This window comes from Hemitrygon akajei, chromosome 11 (assembly GCF_048418815.1).
Source record: "Hemitrygon akajei chromosome 11, sHemAka1.3, whole genome shotgun sequence".
Taxonomy (NCBI): Eukaryota; Metazoa; Chordata; class Chondrichthyes; order Myliobatiformes; family Dasyatidae; genus Hemitrygon; species Hemitrygon akajei.
In genome coordinates, this window is record NC_133134.1 from 12,356,624 (window position 1) to 12,373,536 (window position 16,913).

At 43.7% G+C, this 16,913-nt stretch overlaps 1 protein-coding gene across 4 annotated transcripts in view; it reads right to left on the bottom strand.

Annotated features, from left to right (window-relative positions):
* Positions 1 to 16,913, bottom strand: part of caskin1 (CASK interacting protein 1) — a 696,764-nt gene that overhangs the window by 133,518 nt on the left and 546,333 nt on the right. For all 4 annotated transcript variants that reach the window (XM_073060226.1, XM_073060225.1, XM_073060224.1 and 1 more), the window contains exon 6: positions 13,725 to 13,855. In XM_073060226.1, the coding sequence (XP_072916327.1) occupies positions 13,725 to 13,855 (131 nt within the window). The remainder of the gene's footprint in view (positions 1 to 13,724; positions 13,856 to 16,913) is intronic.

Here is a 16,913-nt window from a genome sequence, read left to right on the forward strand (position 1 = left end):
CAATGGGCAGCATAGTAGCAATATAGGTTATAGTGCAAGCACTTTACCGCGCCAGCTGCTGTCTGTGAAAAGTTTGTCTATTCTTTCCATCGCCGCCTGTGTTTCCCACTAGCATACTACGTTTATTTTTTAAAATTTATTTAGAGATACAGGAAGGCAACAGGCTCCTCTGGCCCAACGAGCTCACGCCACCCAATTCAGAATCAGAATCAGGTTTATTATCACTGGCATGTTTGTTAACTTAGCAGCAGCTGTTCAATGCAAAACATAATCCAGCAGAGAGAGGGAGAGAGAGAGAAAAATTATAATAAATAAAATAAAACATAATAATAATAAATAAACAAGTAAATCAATTATGTATATTGAATAGATTTTGAAAAGTACAAGAACAGAAATACTGCATATTTTAAAAAAAGTGAGGTAGTGTTCAAAGCTTCAAAATCCATTTAGGAATCGGATGGCAGAGGGAAGAGGGGAATTGCACCCATGTGAACAATTAATCTACTAACTCATACATGTTTGGTCTGTGGGAAGAAACTGGAGCACCCAGAGGAAATCCACGTGGTCACTGGGAGAACATATAAACTTCTTATAGAGCGTGGCGGAAATTGAGCCCAGTTCACTGACACTGTAATAGCGTTATGCTTACCGCTACACTGCAGTGCCGCCCCTGCGTTGGCGCTTGAAGCTGTGGCAGCCCTCGCGGGCTGGCTCCAGCACGATCCTCAATTAATTCCATTTGATGCGAGCGACGTATTGCACTGTGTTTTGTGCAAGTGACAAATAAAGCTGATCTCTAACGAATAAGCAAAAAGTGCACTCAGTGCAGTTTTGGGAAAAGTGAAATTCCGACCAAAAAGGGCCAAGTGATCAGTAAGCAAGGGGAAGGAGGGAGAATATTGTGCAGGGAATGTCCGGTGCTTTCCTGCAGCAGGCAGCTTTCAGCTTGGATCTGCATATTCCCTCTTTGCTTAATGCTGTTTCCACACCATTGTGCACACGGCACAGGGTGAAATTGACAATGGGAATGTCACTGTATCTACTTTCATTGAAGCTGTGAGAGAAGAGATTGAAGCTCCCGTAATTAACCTAACTTGTCCTCAGAATGTGAATGATGGAACCATGTGTGAATGATTGCAATGCACGGAACTGAATTAGCTTCCACAGTGAAATAAAGACCATAATTCACAGTAAATTACACCAGCAGGCTCAGCGGAACAGATTGGTGCAAAAGCTGTTCACATTGTGTCACCTCAATCCCAGTGTTATCTAAGCACTGTAGTGTCTCCAGAGCAGTTTTAATTGAGTTGTTAAATCGAGGATTTGACTGCCTCTTCATGTGGAGGCAAAAGAGCCCACGGAGCAATTTAGAACAAGCTCAGTCCTCTCCTGAGCTGAGGTCAATGTCTAGATTTTAACCAATATCACAAAATACGGTTGACTACCTTGTTGCACTTGGCTACTTTTGTTCTTTTCTAACCATAAGCTGCATCTGTTGTTGATGGAGAGTTGTGTCTGGGTCTTGTCCCTGTATTGTTGTTTTGCTGCCTTGATGACTTTGTGTGCATCGTAGCTGCATTTCCTGAGTTCCTGGTGGTTACCAGCGACGAGAGCTCCGCGTGGTGAATGCAGCGTGCACGGAACTGTTGATCCAGGGATTCTGGTTTGGATAGACCCTGACTGGTTTTCGGGGGACACATCCTCGATGCACTTCCGGATGAAGCTCGTGAACTCGGAGACATCCTCATCACGAAAGGCGTTCCAGTTGATATCATCAACGCAGTCCTGTAGCATGACCAATTGGTCAGACCAACAGTGGACAGTTTTAACTATGGTCGCCTCTTGTTTCAGCTTCTGCCTGTAAACAGACTTTAGCCAGTGACACTCAATTAAAGTCTCTGGCGATGATGAAGGCAGCCCCTGGGTGTACAGTCTCCAGGGTGCTGATGGTCTCGTACAGTTCCTTGAGAGCCAGGTCAGTATCAGCCTGCAGCAGAATATACACAGCTGTGATAATAACAGCCGTGAACTCTCTAGGCAGCCGGAAAGGTCTACACAGCAGCACAAGGTACTCCAGATCTGGGCAACAAAAGGACTTGAAGGCATGCACGTTCCAGGAGTCGCACTAAGCATTGTTGACCACGAAGCATACCCACCTCCTTTACTTTTCCCAGAGAGGTTTTTAGAACTATCGGACTGAAACAGGAAGAACCCAGAGGCCTGGGTGGCATGATCCCGTATCTCCTCCATCAACCAGTTCCCCACAAAACACTGAACATTACATTCCTTTGTTTCCCACTGGTAGGAGATTCTGGCTCTCAGTTTGCACAGCTTGTTGTCCAGGGACAGAACGTTAGCCAGGAGTATGCTAGGGAGCGGCGACCGATTAGCACGCTGTCTCAACCTCACCAGGACGCTGGCCCTTCTCCTGCGCTACTTCCGAGGTAGCGACGGTGTAGTAAATGAGCCTGCCATGGATCGTGTGAGCAGGGGTTCCCAGTATAGAAAAAGCTGCACCTTGTGGGTAAATGCCGTCTTCCCGATGATCAGAAGAGTCATTTGATCATATCCGATGTGACCGCCAGCTTCTTGAACAAGAAATGCAAAGGAAATTGTAGAAATTAACAGTACACTGTAAAGCTGGTACAGAGCTCGCAACATGGCTGCCGTACGTGGTGCCATCTTGGATGTAAATGAATGTGGACAATGCTTACTTTGCACTCGACAAATCTAAAACACTATTTATTGGTAGGTTGCTGTTAGTGGGAGCTTGCTGTGTAGAAATTGACTCCATTATAAAAACGACCATATTTAAGAACTTCCCGGTTTAAAAATGCTTCATATGTGGTGAGAAATGGTCCTTGCATGCAAGATTTCTTATGATGTTACAATCAGCTGCTTTAAAATGTTTAAAACACAGACACTTAAACTCAAAGCCTGATTCAGCATGGTATATGTACTTGGATCAGGTCCGTTTAGAGTAAAGTGAGAGAGAGGTGGAACATAAGCTCTCACAATCAGAAAAATAAACTGATTCAGGCTGCTTCATTCATATCTGAACGTAGACAAGAAACGGCAGGAGAGGAGAGGTCTTGAGGTGAAACAGATAACAGAATGAGTCAGGAAGGAGGAAAGTTCTTGAGCCCTCTGCCAGGAAGAAACAACTCATTCCATTTATCTTTAGGCCTGAGTCAAAGACTCAGAAAACAATAAACATAATCGTGATAATCTCCTAGTTCACATCTTTCTGCGAGTTCATGTAAAAATATCATAAATAGAAGGAGGCAGAAGCAATCATCTCCTCATGCCTGCAGCAGGACTCAAAGTTCGAAGTAAATTTATAATCAAAGTATGTAAGCATCTATCATCATATGATAGACTACCCTGAGATTCAATTTTTGCAGGCATTTACAAGAAAATTCAAGAAATATAATAGAATTTATGATGAACTATAGATAAATAGACAAAGACAGACAAACAACCAATGTGCATAAGAAAATAAACTGCAAATAAAAATAATACTGAGGATGTGAATTGCAGTTGTGTATGTATATTGTGGAATCAGTTCAATTGTGGTGAGTGATTTAAGAGCCTGATGGTTAGACCATAAGACAGGAACAGAATTAGGCCATTCAGCCCATCGAGTCTGCTCCCTGATCCCATTCAACCCCATATTCTTACCTTCTCAATAAGACTCTAAGACACAGGAGCGATGGTTGTAGGGTAATAACTGCTCCTGAAACTGGTGGTGTGGGACCTTAGGATTCTGTTCCTCCTTCCTGATAGTAGTAGTGACAGGAGTGCTTGGTAGGAGCCTTTGATGATAGAAGCTGCTTTCTTGTGATAGCACTCCATGTAACTGTGCTCAAGATGGAGAGGACTTCACCTGTGATGGACTAGGCTGTAACCACAACTTTCTGTAGCCTTATCTTTTCCATACTAGGCCATAGTTAGGATACCCTCCACTGTACATCTTTAGAAGTTTGTCAAACCTTTTGGTGACATGGCAAACCTATACAAACTTCTAAGTAGAGATGCTGATGATTTAGGCACTGGGCAGATTTGAAAAGGACATGTTCAGGATGAATGGAGGTGGCAGGGTCCAGGCCTCAGTGCGTATCAAAGCGACTGTTTCTGAAGTTTGGATGACCATTCAAGCACTGGGCCGAATTGGAAAGGTCGGGCACAGGCAGAATCGAGGTGGTGGGATCTAGGCCCCAGATTGTATTGACGCAATCGAACCTGATGTTTGGACGATGATTTAGCCACTAGGCCAGATCGAAAAGGTCAGGGGTGTTGGGCCCTGAGGTTAGGGATGGGTTAGAAAAGTGCATCTTGATCTTTTTTCCACAGTGCAGGGTAGTGTTCAGAGATTTCTGCCTGCAGCCGAAAGCCTCGATATGATTTTTTGAGCCCCGGCTTCGGCTCTAGTGAGATCAGTTCTTCCTCCATCCTTCCTGTTAATTCCTCATTACAAGGATGGATTTATTACCCACTCTAGAATTTGGATTGAGAGAAGATCCTGAAATCTCTCTGACATGTCTTCATGCAGCTTATCCAGGTGGGTACAGTACATGAAGATCATCATCTGGTATTCTTTCTTTCCCTTCCAGCTCAGAGAGACTCAGACATTGGAAAAGGTTGCAATGGCTAATGTTGCACTTAAATAGGGTTAACTTGGACAGAAATGTGGAGATGGGTGATTTGACTTTGATAAGATTCATATAATTTCATTACAAATGAAGATTAATTTCATTAAACTTTGCAGATAATTCTGACAAATAAGCAATGTCATGCTTATTCTTGAGTTGATTACTGAATTGCCTGAAGGTAGGTACATAAAGAGGGGCAGCGCTATCACAGAAGGGCCATGGGCTAGAGAAATGCAGTCAAGATCTTTCGAAAGGGTAGATTCTGAACTTTACCCCATTGAGCACCATACTCTCATTCCCAGGAATTGCATCACTGCATGATTACAGTATGGGAATCGTACTAGCTAACACTGTTCTACAGTAGTGAATGACAATAATGTGTGGGTCAGGCCCGGAAAACACGATTTCTTCAGTCCAGGTTTCTCATGATATGTCTATTACCAAAGTGTCACATTGCTTTTCAACAATAATGTGCTTTGAGCAAAGTCTAAGAGAATCAATTTTCTATTGCACACAATGCTCAGGATGAGTGTCTAGACCACTGAAAATGTCAGTTCGAGAGTACTGGAGATTTAGCTCAAGTCCCCTGCCCTAATTTTTTGGTTATTCCTTTCCTGGGGTGAAGACAGGACAAAACTTCCTGTTCTCCACTTACTTCCCTTGAGGAGATGGTGGTGAGCCAAATTTTAAGTATACTAAATATCCTCCTCTTGTGTGTCATTCATATCCTTCCATTCCCTTATGTGATGAAATTCTCTGCATGGATAGCATGCTACCTGCTACATGTGGCAATACTGAACCAATTTACTAATTTAAGACACTGCTACTCTAACTCGAGAAGATGGGCAGTCCTTTTGGTGAAGGTAGTCCCACTGTGATATTAGGCAGGGAGCTCCAGGACTTGGAGCCAGTGATGATGAAGGAATGGTGACATTTACAAGATTTATTCTGGGAATGAAAGGGCTGATGTATGAGGAGCATTTGATGTCTTTGGGTCTGTACTCAAATGAGTTCAGAGTATGAAGTGAGATCTCATTAAAACCTACCAGATTCTATCAAGTCTGGACTGAGTGTTCATGGATAAGTAGGATAGTCTAGGATCAGAGGGCACAGAATCAGAATAAAGGGATGTCCTTTAAAACTGAGCTGAGGAGCAATTTCTTCAGCCAGAGGGTGGTGAATCTGTGGAATTAATTGCCCCAGAGGGCAGTTGCAGCCAAGTCATTGGGTGTGCTTAAGGCAGAGATTGGTAGGTTCTTGATTCGTAAGGGGTTAAGAGTTGCAGGGAGAAGCTAGGAGAATGGAGTTTTTAAAAATCTGCCATGATTGAATAGCAGAGCAGACTCAATGGACCAAATGGCCTAGTTCTGCTCCTATACCTTATGGTGTATAATTCCATGCTGAGGAGGTATGCAGTTTGGAGAGGACGATGCAGGAACTGGAGGTCATGGGTGAAAGGTGAGATGTTTAAAGGGAACATGTGGGAATCATCTTGTGTGAGTGTGGAACGAGCTGCCAGTGGAAGTGGTGGATGTGGGTTTGACTTCAACATTTAAGAGAAATTTGGATAGATACATGGATAGAGGGCTATGCTCTGGGTCCTGGTTGATGGGACAATAGTTCGGCATGAGGTAGATGAACTGAAGAACCTGTTTCTGTGCTGTAGTGTTCTTTGACTCTCTATGATGATCACCCCATGAACCCTTGACCTCCGGATTGTAGAGTTCATAGTTGAAGTAGCCCGGAGAAATAACAGTGATGCATCTTGTAGTTGATACTTTGCAGTGAAGGGAGCTTTCTTCAGGGTGATTAATGCAGTTCCAGTCTTGCAATCACAGTTAATTAATCCCATTATCACTGGCAACACTCCACCTATTCATTTGACTTTTCTCTCAGTTTCTCATCAAGAGCAGAACCCTACACTCAGTGGCCATGTCATTAGGTACACCCGTACACCTGCTCATTAATGCAAATATCTAATTAGCCAATCATTTGGCAGCAACTCAATGCAAAAAAACACATGCAAACCTGGTCAAGAGGTTCAGTTCTTGTCCAGACCAAACATCAAAATGGGAAAGGAAAATATCTAAGATGTGTTAGTCTTGGACTAAATGTTGGTGCCCGATGGGGTGCTTTGAGTATCTCAGAAACTGCTGATTTCCTGGGATTTTTATGTGCAACAGTCTCTAGAGTTTACAGAGAATGGCGAGAAAAGCAAAAAAACAATAAATTCGGTGATCAGCAGTTCTGTAAGTGAAAATGCATTGTTAATGAGAAAGGTCAGAGGAGAATAGTTCAATCTGACAGGAAGGCAACAACAACTCAAATAACCACTTGTTACAGTAGTGGTGTGCAGAAAATCATTAATACATAACATGTGTAACCTTGAAATAGATGGACTACAGCAGCTAAGACTATGAATATACACTCAGTGTCCACTTTATTAGGTGCAGGAGACACCACTGAGTGTATACAGCGAACAATTCCTGAACTTTGTACTTTAAACCTGTCGTTGGCCTCCTTGTTCTTCCATAACCTCTCGCATATGTGTCACTGACTTTTCAAAAGCCAAGAACATGTTCATTGTAATGCATAGGGTGTCTGAGGCATGGAGTCATCTATGGGGCATTTGGGTAGGTGAATGAAGGAGAGAGGGCCAGAAATGAAGAGAAAGGGGTGGGTGAAAGGATTGGCCTCATGATAGGTAAGTGTTTAGTGCAATGCTATTACAGCACCTACAACCTGGGTCCATTCCTTCTGCTGTCTATAAGGAGTGTGTAATTTCTCCCATGACCGCATGGGCTTCCTCCAGGAGTTCCGGTTTCCACCTACATTCCAAAGATGTACGGGTTGGGGTTAGTAAGTTGTGGGCATGCTATGTTGGCGTTGGAACCATAGTGACACTTACGGGCTGCTCCCAGCACAATCTATATGTTGGTCACTGATGCAAACAATGCATTTTGTTGTATGTTTCAATGTAGAACTGACAAATAAAGCTATCCTTTAACCTGCAAAGGGAATCTCATGTGGTCATTGCTCCAGCATGTAGTGGCTGCTGTGCATACAAAGCAATTCTTCACAAAATGTGCCCCAACTTGTGAATGTGCCAGAGTAAGTTAACATCCCTCAACCGATATAAATTACCTTTGAATTGTATCCTGAAAAGTAATTGGTCTTGTTAGCACATTCCCATGACCAGATATGTTGATGGGGTGATCAATACATGTTGCTAATCCAGTCCGCTACATCTTGCCAATTAGTTACATGCTTATCTTCTCTGAGGATTGTTAGTTTTTCGTGGTGGAGAGACATGTGAGTTCCTGAGATCTCAAGAGTGATGCCGTCGGGAACTTAGCTCCTGGTCGGGTCCATGGCAGTAAGGACATAGAGCGATCTGACCTCAGTGGTGGAGCTGGCAGAAGATGATGATACATCACTCTGGCAGTGAAGGCAGAGGAAGACTGCAACAGTGAAGGGTCCCCAGTCATCTTGCATTCCACACCACTGGACCCTGATCCTGATCTGTCAAGGACTATGTGGTGGCTGCCCGTGTATCAGCCTCCCCACATTGAACAAAGTCACCGTAGCAGCTCTCCATTGAGAGAATGCATTTTAACATCTGGTTATGAGGATCCTGGATCAGCCTCTACAGCCTCTTGAGGACCTTCCAATAAACAACCCCTTTGGAGAACATTATAATCAACTCAAATGATCAGATGACTACTACTACTACAACATATGTATCCGAATTCCTGTCCATATAAATGTTACATTTAAAATGTGTTCTTCATTATATCCCAAGCCCTTTTTCCAAGCGAACTGTACAGACCCATTTCAACTCTTAATTTCTTCTGTACGGACAAATAAATAAATACATGTGCTTGCATTGTGATTTTTATGACCAAAAGTGTTTTTGACAGCCAAGGGAATTCTTCTGATGTGTAGTCCTTGCTATTAACCCAGGTAGTAACTTGTGCACAGCAAACTCCTACAAACGGTGATGTGATGACGGCCAGATGGTATGCTCTGGTACTGAATCAGTACTGGCTGGCACCCTAGTGCTAACTCTCCCACTCTGCTGCAGATCAGTGCCTTGTGACATTCCCTGAATCCCTGAGAAGGCAAATAGGGACTCAGTTCTCGGGATTCGAAGGTGACCCTTTTACACCCAATAAATGGGATTGTGTTGTCAGAGAATGCAGTGGAAGTAGAGTTCCCAAATGCAATTAAGAGAAGTCTGTACAAATCCTTCAATAAAAGATAACGTTTAGCTTCACTTTAACACCATAACATAGAGTTATTTTGTGTCAACGACTAACATAACCTGAGGATTGTGCTGGGACGCAGCCCGGTGTGTCACCACGCTTCCAGCACCAACACAGCATGTCCACAGTCACTAACTCTAACCGTACATTTTTGAAATGTGGGAGGAAACCAGAGCACCTAGAGATGGTCACAGGGAGAACATGCAACCTCTATAGAGAGAGGGGCCCGAATGAAACCCCAGTTTTACAGCTAGAGATGTAAGAGCATTTTGCCCCTGTACCTGGATTACACTGCTAGAGAGAGCATCTAGAGAAAGTGCATTTAAGAGGAATCTATCTATACACGCCCTTTAAGGAGTCTATCTTTACAAGCCCTTTAATTATCTGTGTATGAAAGGCTATGTGCCAAGTGCTGGACGGTTGGATTAATATGGATGAGTGTTTACTGGCCAGCATGGATGAGATGGGCCAGATGGCCTGGTTCCATGTTGTAGGCCTCCATGAGTTTATGACGTGATGAGTTCGATATCTCACCTTAAAGACACCAGCAGTACAGCCCTCCTTCCAGCGCACGATGAGTCAGCCGAGATACATGTGCTTAGATTTCAATGTAATGCCTTCTTGACTCTGAGGAGATGGAGAACTAACTCCTGAGCACAGGATCCAGCAAGTCTGAGATTGCTGATAATCTTTCCTCATTTTGTCTAGAAGGAGGACATTCCTCCCAGGGAATGTAACTCAGACAGTTCCATCATGGGCGCTAGACTCCCCAGCATCAAGGACATCTTCAAAAAGCAATGTCTCAAAAAGGTGGCATCCATCATTAAGGACCCCATGCCCTCTTCTCATTACTATGATCATACACTCAGCATTATATATATAAACAGCCAATCATGTGGCTGCAACTCCAAGTATATGAGCATGCAGACATGGTCAAGAGGTTCGGTTGTTGTTCAGACCAAACGTCAGAATGGGGAAGAAATGTGATCTAAGTGACTTTCACCATGGAATGATTGTTGATGCCAGATGGGTTGAATTGAGTAACTTAAAGTGCTGATCTCCTGAGGATTGTCATGCACACCAGACTCTGGAATTTACAGAGAACAGTGCAAAATAACCAGTGAGTGGTAGTTCTGTGGGTGAAAATGCCTTGTTAATGAGAGAGGTCAGAAGAGAAGGGCCAGACTGGTTCAAGCCGACGGGTAGGTGATATTAACTTAAATAACCACACATTACAACAGTGGTGTGCAGAAGAGCATCTCTGAATGCACAACATGTTGAACCTTGAAAGGGATGGGCTACAGCAACAGAAAACCACGAACATACACTCAGTAGGCATCTTAGTTGGTACAGGAGGAGACGGTATATATACTGTATATTTTTAATGATAATTTATATTATGTACGACACTGCACTGCCTCCACAAAACAACGAAATTGACGCATATCAGTGACAATAAACCTGATTCTGATTCTGATTCATCCCAACGAGCCCATGCCGGCTCTCAGTGTGCCTCCATTCACTCATTTCCCTTTAACTTCCACATCCCCTTCTGCTCTTCGCCCCGATTCTCCAGCCTCTCAGCAAAACTGGGGGCAATATACAGCAGCTAATAACCTTACTGGGATGCCCCTGGGATGTGGGATGAGAGGCATGGTAGCGTGGTGATAAGCGCAACGCTTTACAGTGTAGGTGATCCGGGTTCAGTTTCCCGCCGCTGCCTGTAAGGAGTTTGAACGTTCGCCCCGTGACTGTGTGGGTTTCCTCCGGGTGGTCTGGTTTCCTCCCACAGTCCAAAGACGTACCGGTCGGTAGGTTAATAAGTCGGGGGATTGCTGGGTGGCACAGCTCGAAGGGCCAGAAGGGCCTGCTCTGTGCTGTACCTCGATAAAATAAGATCCGAGGGAAAAGCTGTGGGAGATCGTGCAAACTCCACACGGACAGTGACGGGGTTCAGTGTCAAGCTGTGAGGCAGAGGCTTCACCTGCGGCTCCATTTTTCCGCAGTCCTCAACATAAACGAGCACATCTCCAGATTGGAGTCTGTTTGCACACCAGGCTGCTCGTGACTTGGGCATTTATTTAAGAGGAAAACACAACCACAGTTATGCACTGCATCAAATTCTGCATGGACAATATCATCACCACCAATAATACATGGGTATTCCCAAACCAGAAGCCTTGGATGAACGAGATGCAGAACCTGCTCGAAGATTGTGACTTTGCTTACAGACCTGGTGGTGCCAAAGCATACAGTGAGGCAGATTGAATCTTGAGAACGGTATCAAGACCAACAGGTTTCGACATAAAATACAGATTGAGACGTACTTCCATAATGCCACTGATCCTCGACGTGTTTGGGAACGGCATCAGATCCATCTCAGATTACAAAGAAAAGATTTCCTGCTCTGCTCATGGTGACTCCAAACTAACCGAAGAGCTAAACTTCTTTGCTAAGGACAATAAGGAATCAGTGATGAGGGCTTTAACATCGGAAGGAGGGACTATGCCAACACCGACCAGACATGAGGTAAGGTGTGTACTCTGTAACGTCAATACATGGAGAGCAGAGGGACCAGGCAGCATACCTGGATGGATCGTCAGGGACTGCACTGACCAGCTGATGGACATTCTGACCGGTACTTACAACCTCTCGCTGTCCCAGGCTATGGTGTTGACATGCTTCAAAGCAGCACCCATCATACCAATCCCCAAGATGTCAGCAGCAACATATTCTAATGATTACAGACAGGTGGCAGTCACTCCCATAGTTGCCAAATGCTTGGAAAGATTGGTCACGTCGCACATCGAGATCGTAATCCCAACCACCTTGAACCAGTACTAGTTTGCCTACCAAGCGAACAGATCAACTGAAGACGCCATTTCTATCACCCTTCACACTGCCTTGGAACACCGAGATCAGGAAGACACCCACGTCAGGATGGTTTTCATTAATTGCAACTCGGCCTTTGACAAAATACTACTGAAGAAGCTGACAGTCAAGCTCCACAATTGAGGCCTTGGCACATCAACCTGCAGTGAGATCTTGAACTTCCTCTCTAATTGTTCCCAGATGGTGAAACAAGGCCAGTGTGGATCAACCCCGCCCAGCCCTGAACACCGGTGCTCCACAGGGGTGTGTACTAAACCCACTTCTAAACTCTCTCTTCACCTATGCCTGTACTCCTGCTCATGCTGCAAACTCAGATATCCAACTTGTAGAAGACACGACTGTGATTGGCCTAATCACAAGCAATAACAAGTAGAGAGAAGGTCTGATTGGTGTAGGAACCACATCTAATCACTCAACATCAAGAAGACAAAATAAAAGATAATAACTTTAGAAAGACAAGAGGACCCGAGCAAGTCCCACTATTCATTAGTGGTGAGGTAGTGGACAGGGTCTCCAGTTGCATGTTTTTGGGGATGAACATCACTGAGGAGCTTCCTTGGTCCATCAACCCAACCTTGATAGTAGGGAAGGCACAACAGTGACGATACTACCTGAGGAGCTTAAGGAGAGTTAATCTGCCCCAAAAATTGCTGGCCAACTTTTATTGATGTGTGATAGTGCACATACTGACATACAGAATGACAGTATGGTACTCTAGCTGCAGTGAAACTGATCATACAGCACTCTAATGAGTAATTAGTATGGCTCAGCACATCGCTGGGACTCAACTACCAGACCTATGGAGCACTCATAATATCATTAAAGACCCATCCCATCCCCAACACTGCTCAATCTCCTGCCATCTGGCAGGAGATACAGAAACATCTTAGCCATACAGTAAAACTGAAAACAGCTTCTTCCCAAGGGTGGTTGGCCAGCTGAATAATACTACACCCCAGCTTGCCAAGGGCGTTTGAGTGTCAAGGCCTATCAAAGTCACTGTTGCATGTAAGTATAGTAATTTTTTAAAAATTAAGCCGTACCGCATGTATTGTAAATATCTGTTTTGCACAGGCTGGAGTACCATTGCAATCTTGTTGCCTTGAGCAATGACAATAAAGTTCTATTGTGTTCTACTCTACAATGGACACTGTCACATGAAAGCAGCATCTATCATCAAGGACCTCCACCATCTAGGCTGTGCTCTCTTCCTGCTGCTGTCATTAGGAGAGAGATACAGGAGCCTTTGGTCCCACATCACCAGGTTCAGGAACAGTTATTACTCTTTAACAGATATTACTCATGTTCTCAGTATTATTTATTTATTTACTTACTTATTCATTCATTTATTTATCTATTTATTTATTATTTTAATGCACAATTTGTCCTTTGCACATTGTTTATCTGTCTTTGTGTGTAGTTTTTCATTGACTATCATATTTCTTTGTTCTACTGCAAATGCCTGCAAGAAAAGGAATCACAAGGCCATATATGATGAGACATAGATACTTGGAAAAATTTACGTTGTACTTTTGAACTCTACCTTGCTTCTTGAAGGTGCACAGTAAAAGGGTCAATAAAAGAATCCTTTGTCCACTTTACTGATTATTGATTAAGAAACAGAGCCATCATCTCTGTTTCATCTTTCCATTTACTGCAGAGAAATAGAGTCTGTAAATCTCAAGGAAATTTGATACTAAACATACGGATCCCATACAGAATGATGGGCTACTTGGCTAACACAACAAAACGCCTGGTTTGCATTCACCTTGATTCTAATCCTCCAGCCGAGGGGCCATTACTCAGCAATCACAGACATTAGCGTAATCATAAATATGGCATCTATTGATTTTAAAAAGCCTCTTCGAAGATGTCTTAGCTCGATAGAGTGGGAGAAATTGGAGAGGAAGCTGACCTTATAATGTCGATATGTCCATTCTTAGCGGCCAGGTGAAGCGGGCTGGTACCATTGGGGTCGGTGATATCTCCGGGTTTCGCTTCAAGCAGAGCGGCACACATGTTGCTGCTTAGGAGTAGCTGTACGACCTAAGTGGGACACCCCAAATACTCGGTTAGTTCTGAAGTTAAAAGAGTGATCAAAAGCAGACAAAATTTACATTTCTACTGTGTATTTAATATCACCAACTCACCAAGGGAGCACCTTCCAAAACTATGATGTCTACCAGCTAGAAGGGCAAAGGTAACAGAAGTTACCCTCTAAGCCACAATACCACACACACAGTGCTGCAGGAATCCAGCAGCTCAGGCAGCATCTAAGCAGTCAATGTTTTGGCCGAGACCTTTCCTCAAGACTGGAAAGGAAAGGGGATGAAGCCAGAATAAGAAGGTGAGGGAATGGGGAAAAAGTACAATCTGGCAGTTGATAGGTGAGACCAGATCAGGGGGAAGATGGATGGGAGGGAGAGGGGAGGGGGTTTAAGGTGGGAAGTGATAGGTGGAAGAGGTAAAGGGCTGAAGAAGAAGGAATCTGATAGGAAATGAGAGTGGACCATGGGAGAAAGGGAAGATAGAGGGCCACCAGAAGGAGGTGATATGCAGGTGAGGGGTAGGAGGAGAGCCAAAGGCGGAATAGAAAAAAGAAGAAAGGTGGAGGGGCAAAAATTACTGGAAGTTAGAGAAATTAATTTTCATGCCTTCAGGTTGGGGGCTACCCAGATGGAATGAGGTGTTGCTTCTCCAACCCGACAGTTGCCTCATCAAGGCAGTAGAGGAGGCCATGGACCAACATGTTGGATTTGAATTGAATTGACTTTATTTCTTACATCCTTCACATACGTGAGGAGTAAAAATCTTTACGTTACGTCTCCTTCTAAATGTGCAATCATAGTAATTTATAATAAATACAACAGTCAATGTAGCATAGAAATACACTCAAATCAGCATGAGTTAATCAGTCTGATGGCCTGCCGGAAGAAGCCGTCCCGAGCCTGTTGCTGTGGTACCGTTTCCCGGATGGTAGCAGCTGGAATAGATTGTGGTTCGGGTGATTCAGGTCCCCAATGATCCTTTGGGCCCTGTCTTTGTTGGAAAGGGAATAGGGAATGGAATTAAAACAGTTGGCCATACACCATCATGAACTGGAAATATATCACCATTTCTTTACCGTCACTGCGTTAATATCATGAACCTGGTCTCCTGATAGCATTGTAGCATATTAGCACCTCAAGGATTGCAGTGGTTCAAGACATCAGCTCAACACCACCTTCTAAGATTAATTTTTAATATCAAAGTTATCTTTATTCATAATAAAAATATTTACAAGAATAAACCATGCAAAGCGTTTTCATTCTTACATTCATAGTCAGTGCGTTTAGTATTTTCTTGCATCTCTTAAAACCAACAGGACTGTTGCCACTAATGTAGTCCCATGGTGTGGTACACTACCACAATAATTGAAGGGCTTCCTCACTCAATCTGGCCACTCCCTGTGGTCTGTGCCCACCAATCCCACACCAGTTAGGGATGCAAAATGATCTGCTGGCTCAGACTGCGAAGCCCACATCCCTTAAATGAATGAAAGGAAAATCTCTTGCCCTAAACTCCTTCACAGGAAGGGTTACTAAAGGAAGTAAAACACCAAAGTACATAAGGAGACAGCCGGACTTCCGAATCAGAAACTTAGCCAAATGATTAAGGTTTAAGAAGTGTCATGAGGTTGTAACAAGAGTGAAGTTCAGGGAGAGAATTCCAGAGCTTGAGGCCCAGCGAAGAGGTGGTAGAGGTTGAGGAATAGAAACAGTAAGGATCAGCTTGCCATTAAATGGAGTGTGAAAGCTTGCACTTGTTCCTCAAAAACACTTTATTTACTTGTGCACAGAAAGAACAGCATGGCCCCTGTCACCAAACTGTTCTGAAGTATGAACAAATAAATGTCGTTTTTTATAGAGAAATTGGCCAATTGGTAACCATGTGTATGTTCGAATTCCTTATCACCATTCACACTACAATAATACAGGTGTTAATTGTCAATAGAAACTGCATGCTCGCAACCTGAAGTTACTTTGAAGTTAGTAAGGTAATTGCCCCCTAGCTGGAGTATTCTTTGATTACATGCTTATCTTTGTTCAGCATGCCAAATGGCTCCAGCCCCCTGGTGTGTAAAAGAAAGCTATGTTCTTCAAAGACCTTTTTTACCTGGGTTGACGGCAACTATCTGTAAGGTGTCCTTGCCTGGACATCATCTTAACCCCTGCCTTGCTGCATCTTCCACATGGTCAGTAAACATTTCAACATAGGTCTTTGCAGGAGACTTTTCCAGTATAAACTGACCATTGCTATTAACATAAAAATCCTGAACAGTGCTATTGTTGTATTTGAGAATGAAATGCCAAATATCGATTGAGAATAGTCAGCACATTCAGTAATATTAAGGAAATCATCCTGGCGGGTGAAGCGTAAAATGGACCACTGTGACATGGCTTGCTCCGACTATGCCTGAACACAACATTTCACAACAACAAGGGTGGAGAGCAGGAGAAATTACTTTTCTCAGAGAGTAGGGAATGTGTGGAATTCTCTGCCCATGTAAGTTGTAGAGGATTAGGGTTAGGAACCCAAATGCCTCATTAAACAGATTTAAGCCACAGTTAGATAGATTCTTGCATTACAGGGGAAATAAAGGATTATGGGGAATAGCCAGTTAGGTGGAGCTGAGTCCTCGGCCCAATCAGCTATGATCTTATCGAATGGTGGAGCTGGCTCGATGGGCCAAATGGCCAACTCCTGTTCCTGTTTCTTATGCTCTTAATTAGGTCCTAGAGATTCAACCTAAGATGTCAACAGTTCCAACCCCCTTCCCCAATGTATCCTGTTTGATCTGCTGAGTCCCTCCAGCATATTGATAGTTACTTAATCAGGTCCTGTTGGGGTCAGATCAGGCAATGAAACATTGATCCATGGATTGTAAGCCAGAATTGGGCATCCCAATGAAGATCTCAGATAACTCCTACATAACTGCATCAACACTTGAGCTTGTCGAAGGGGCATTCTGTCTCTGGTTTCTGGAGGTCTCTTTGTACCTTTTGCACCACGGGATTGTATTGAGGGCTAGTTTGGAAGATGATCCCACAGGATCTGAGCCCAT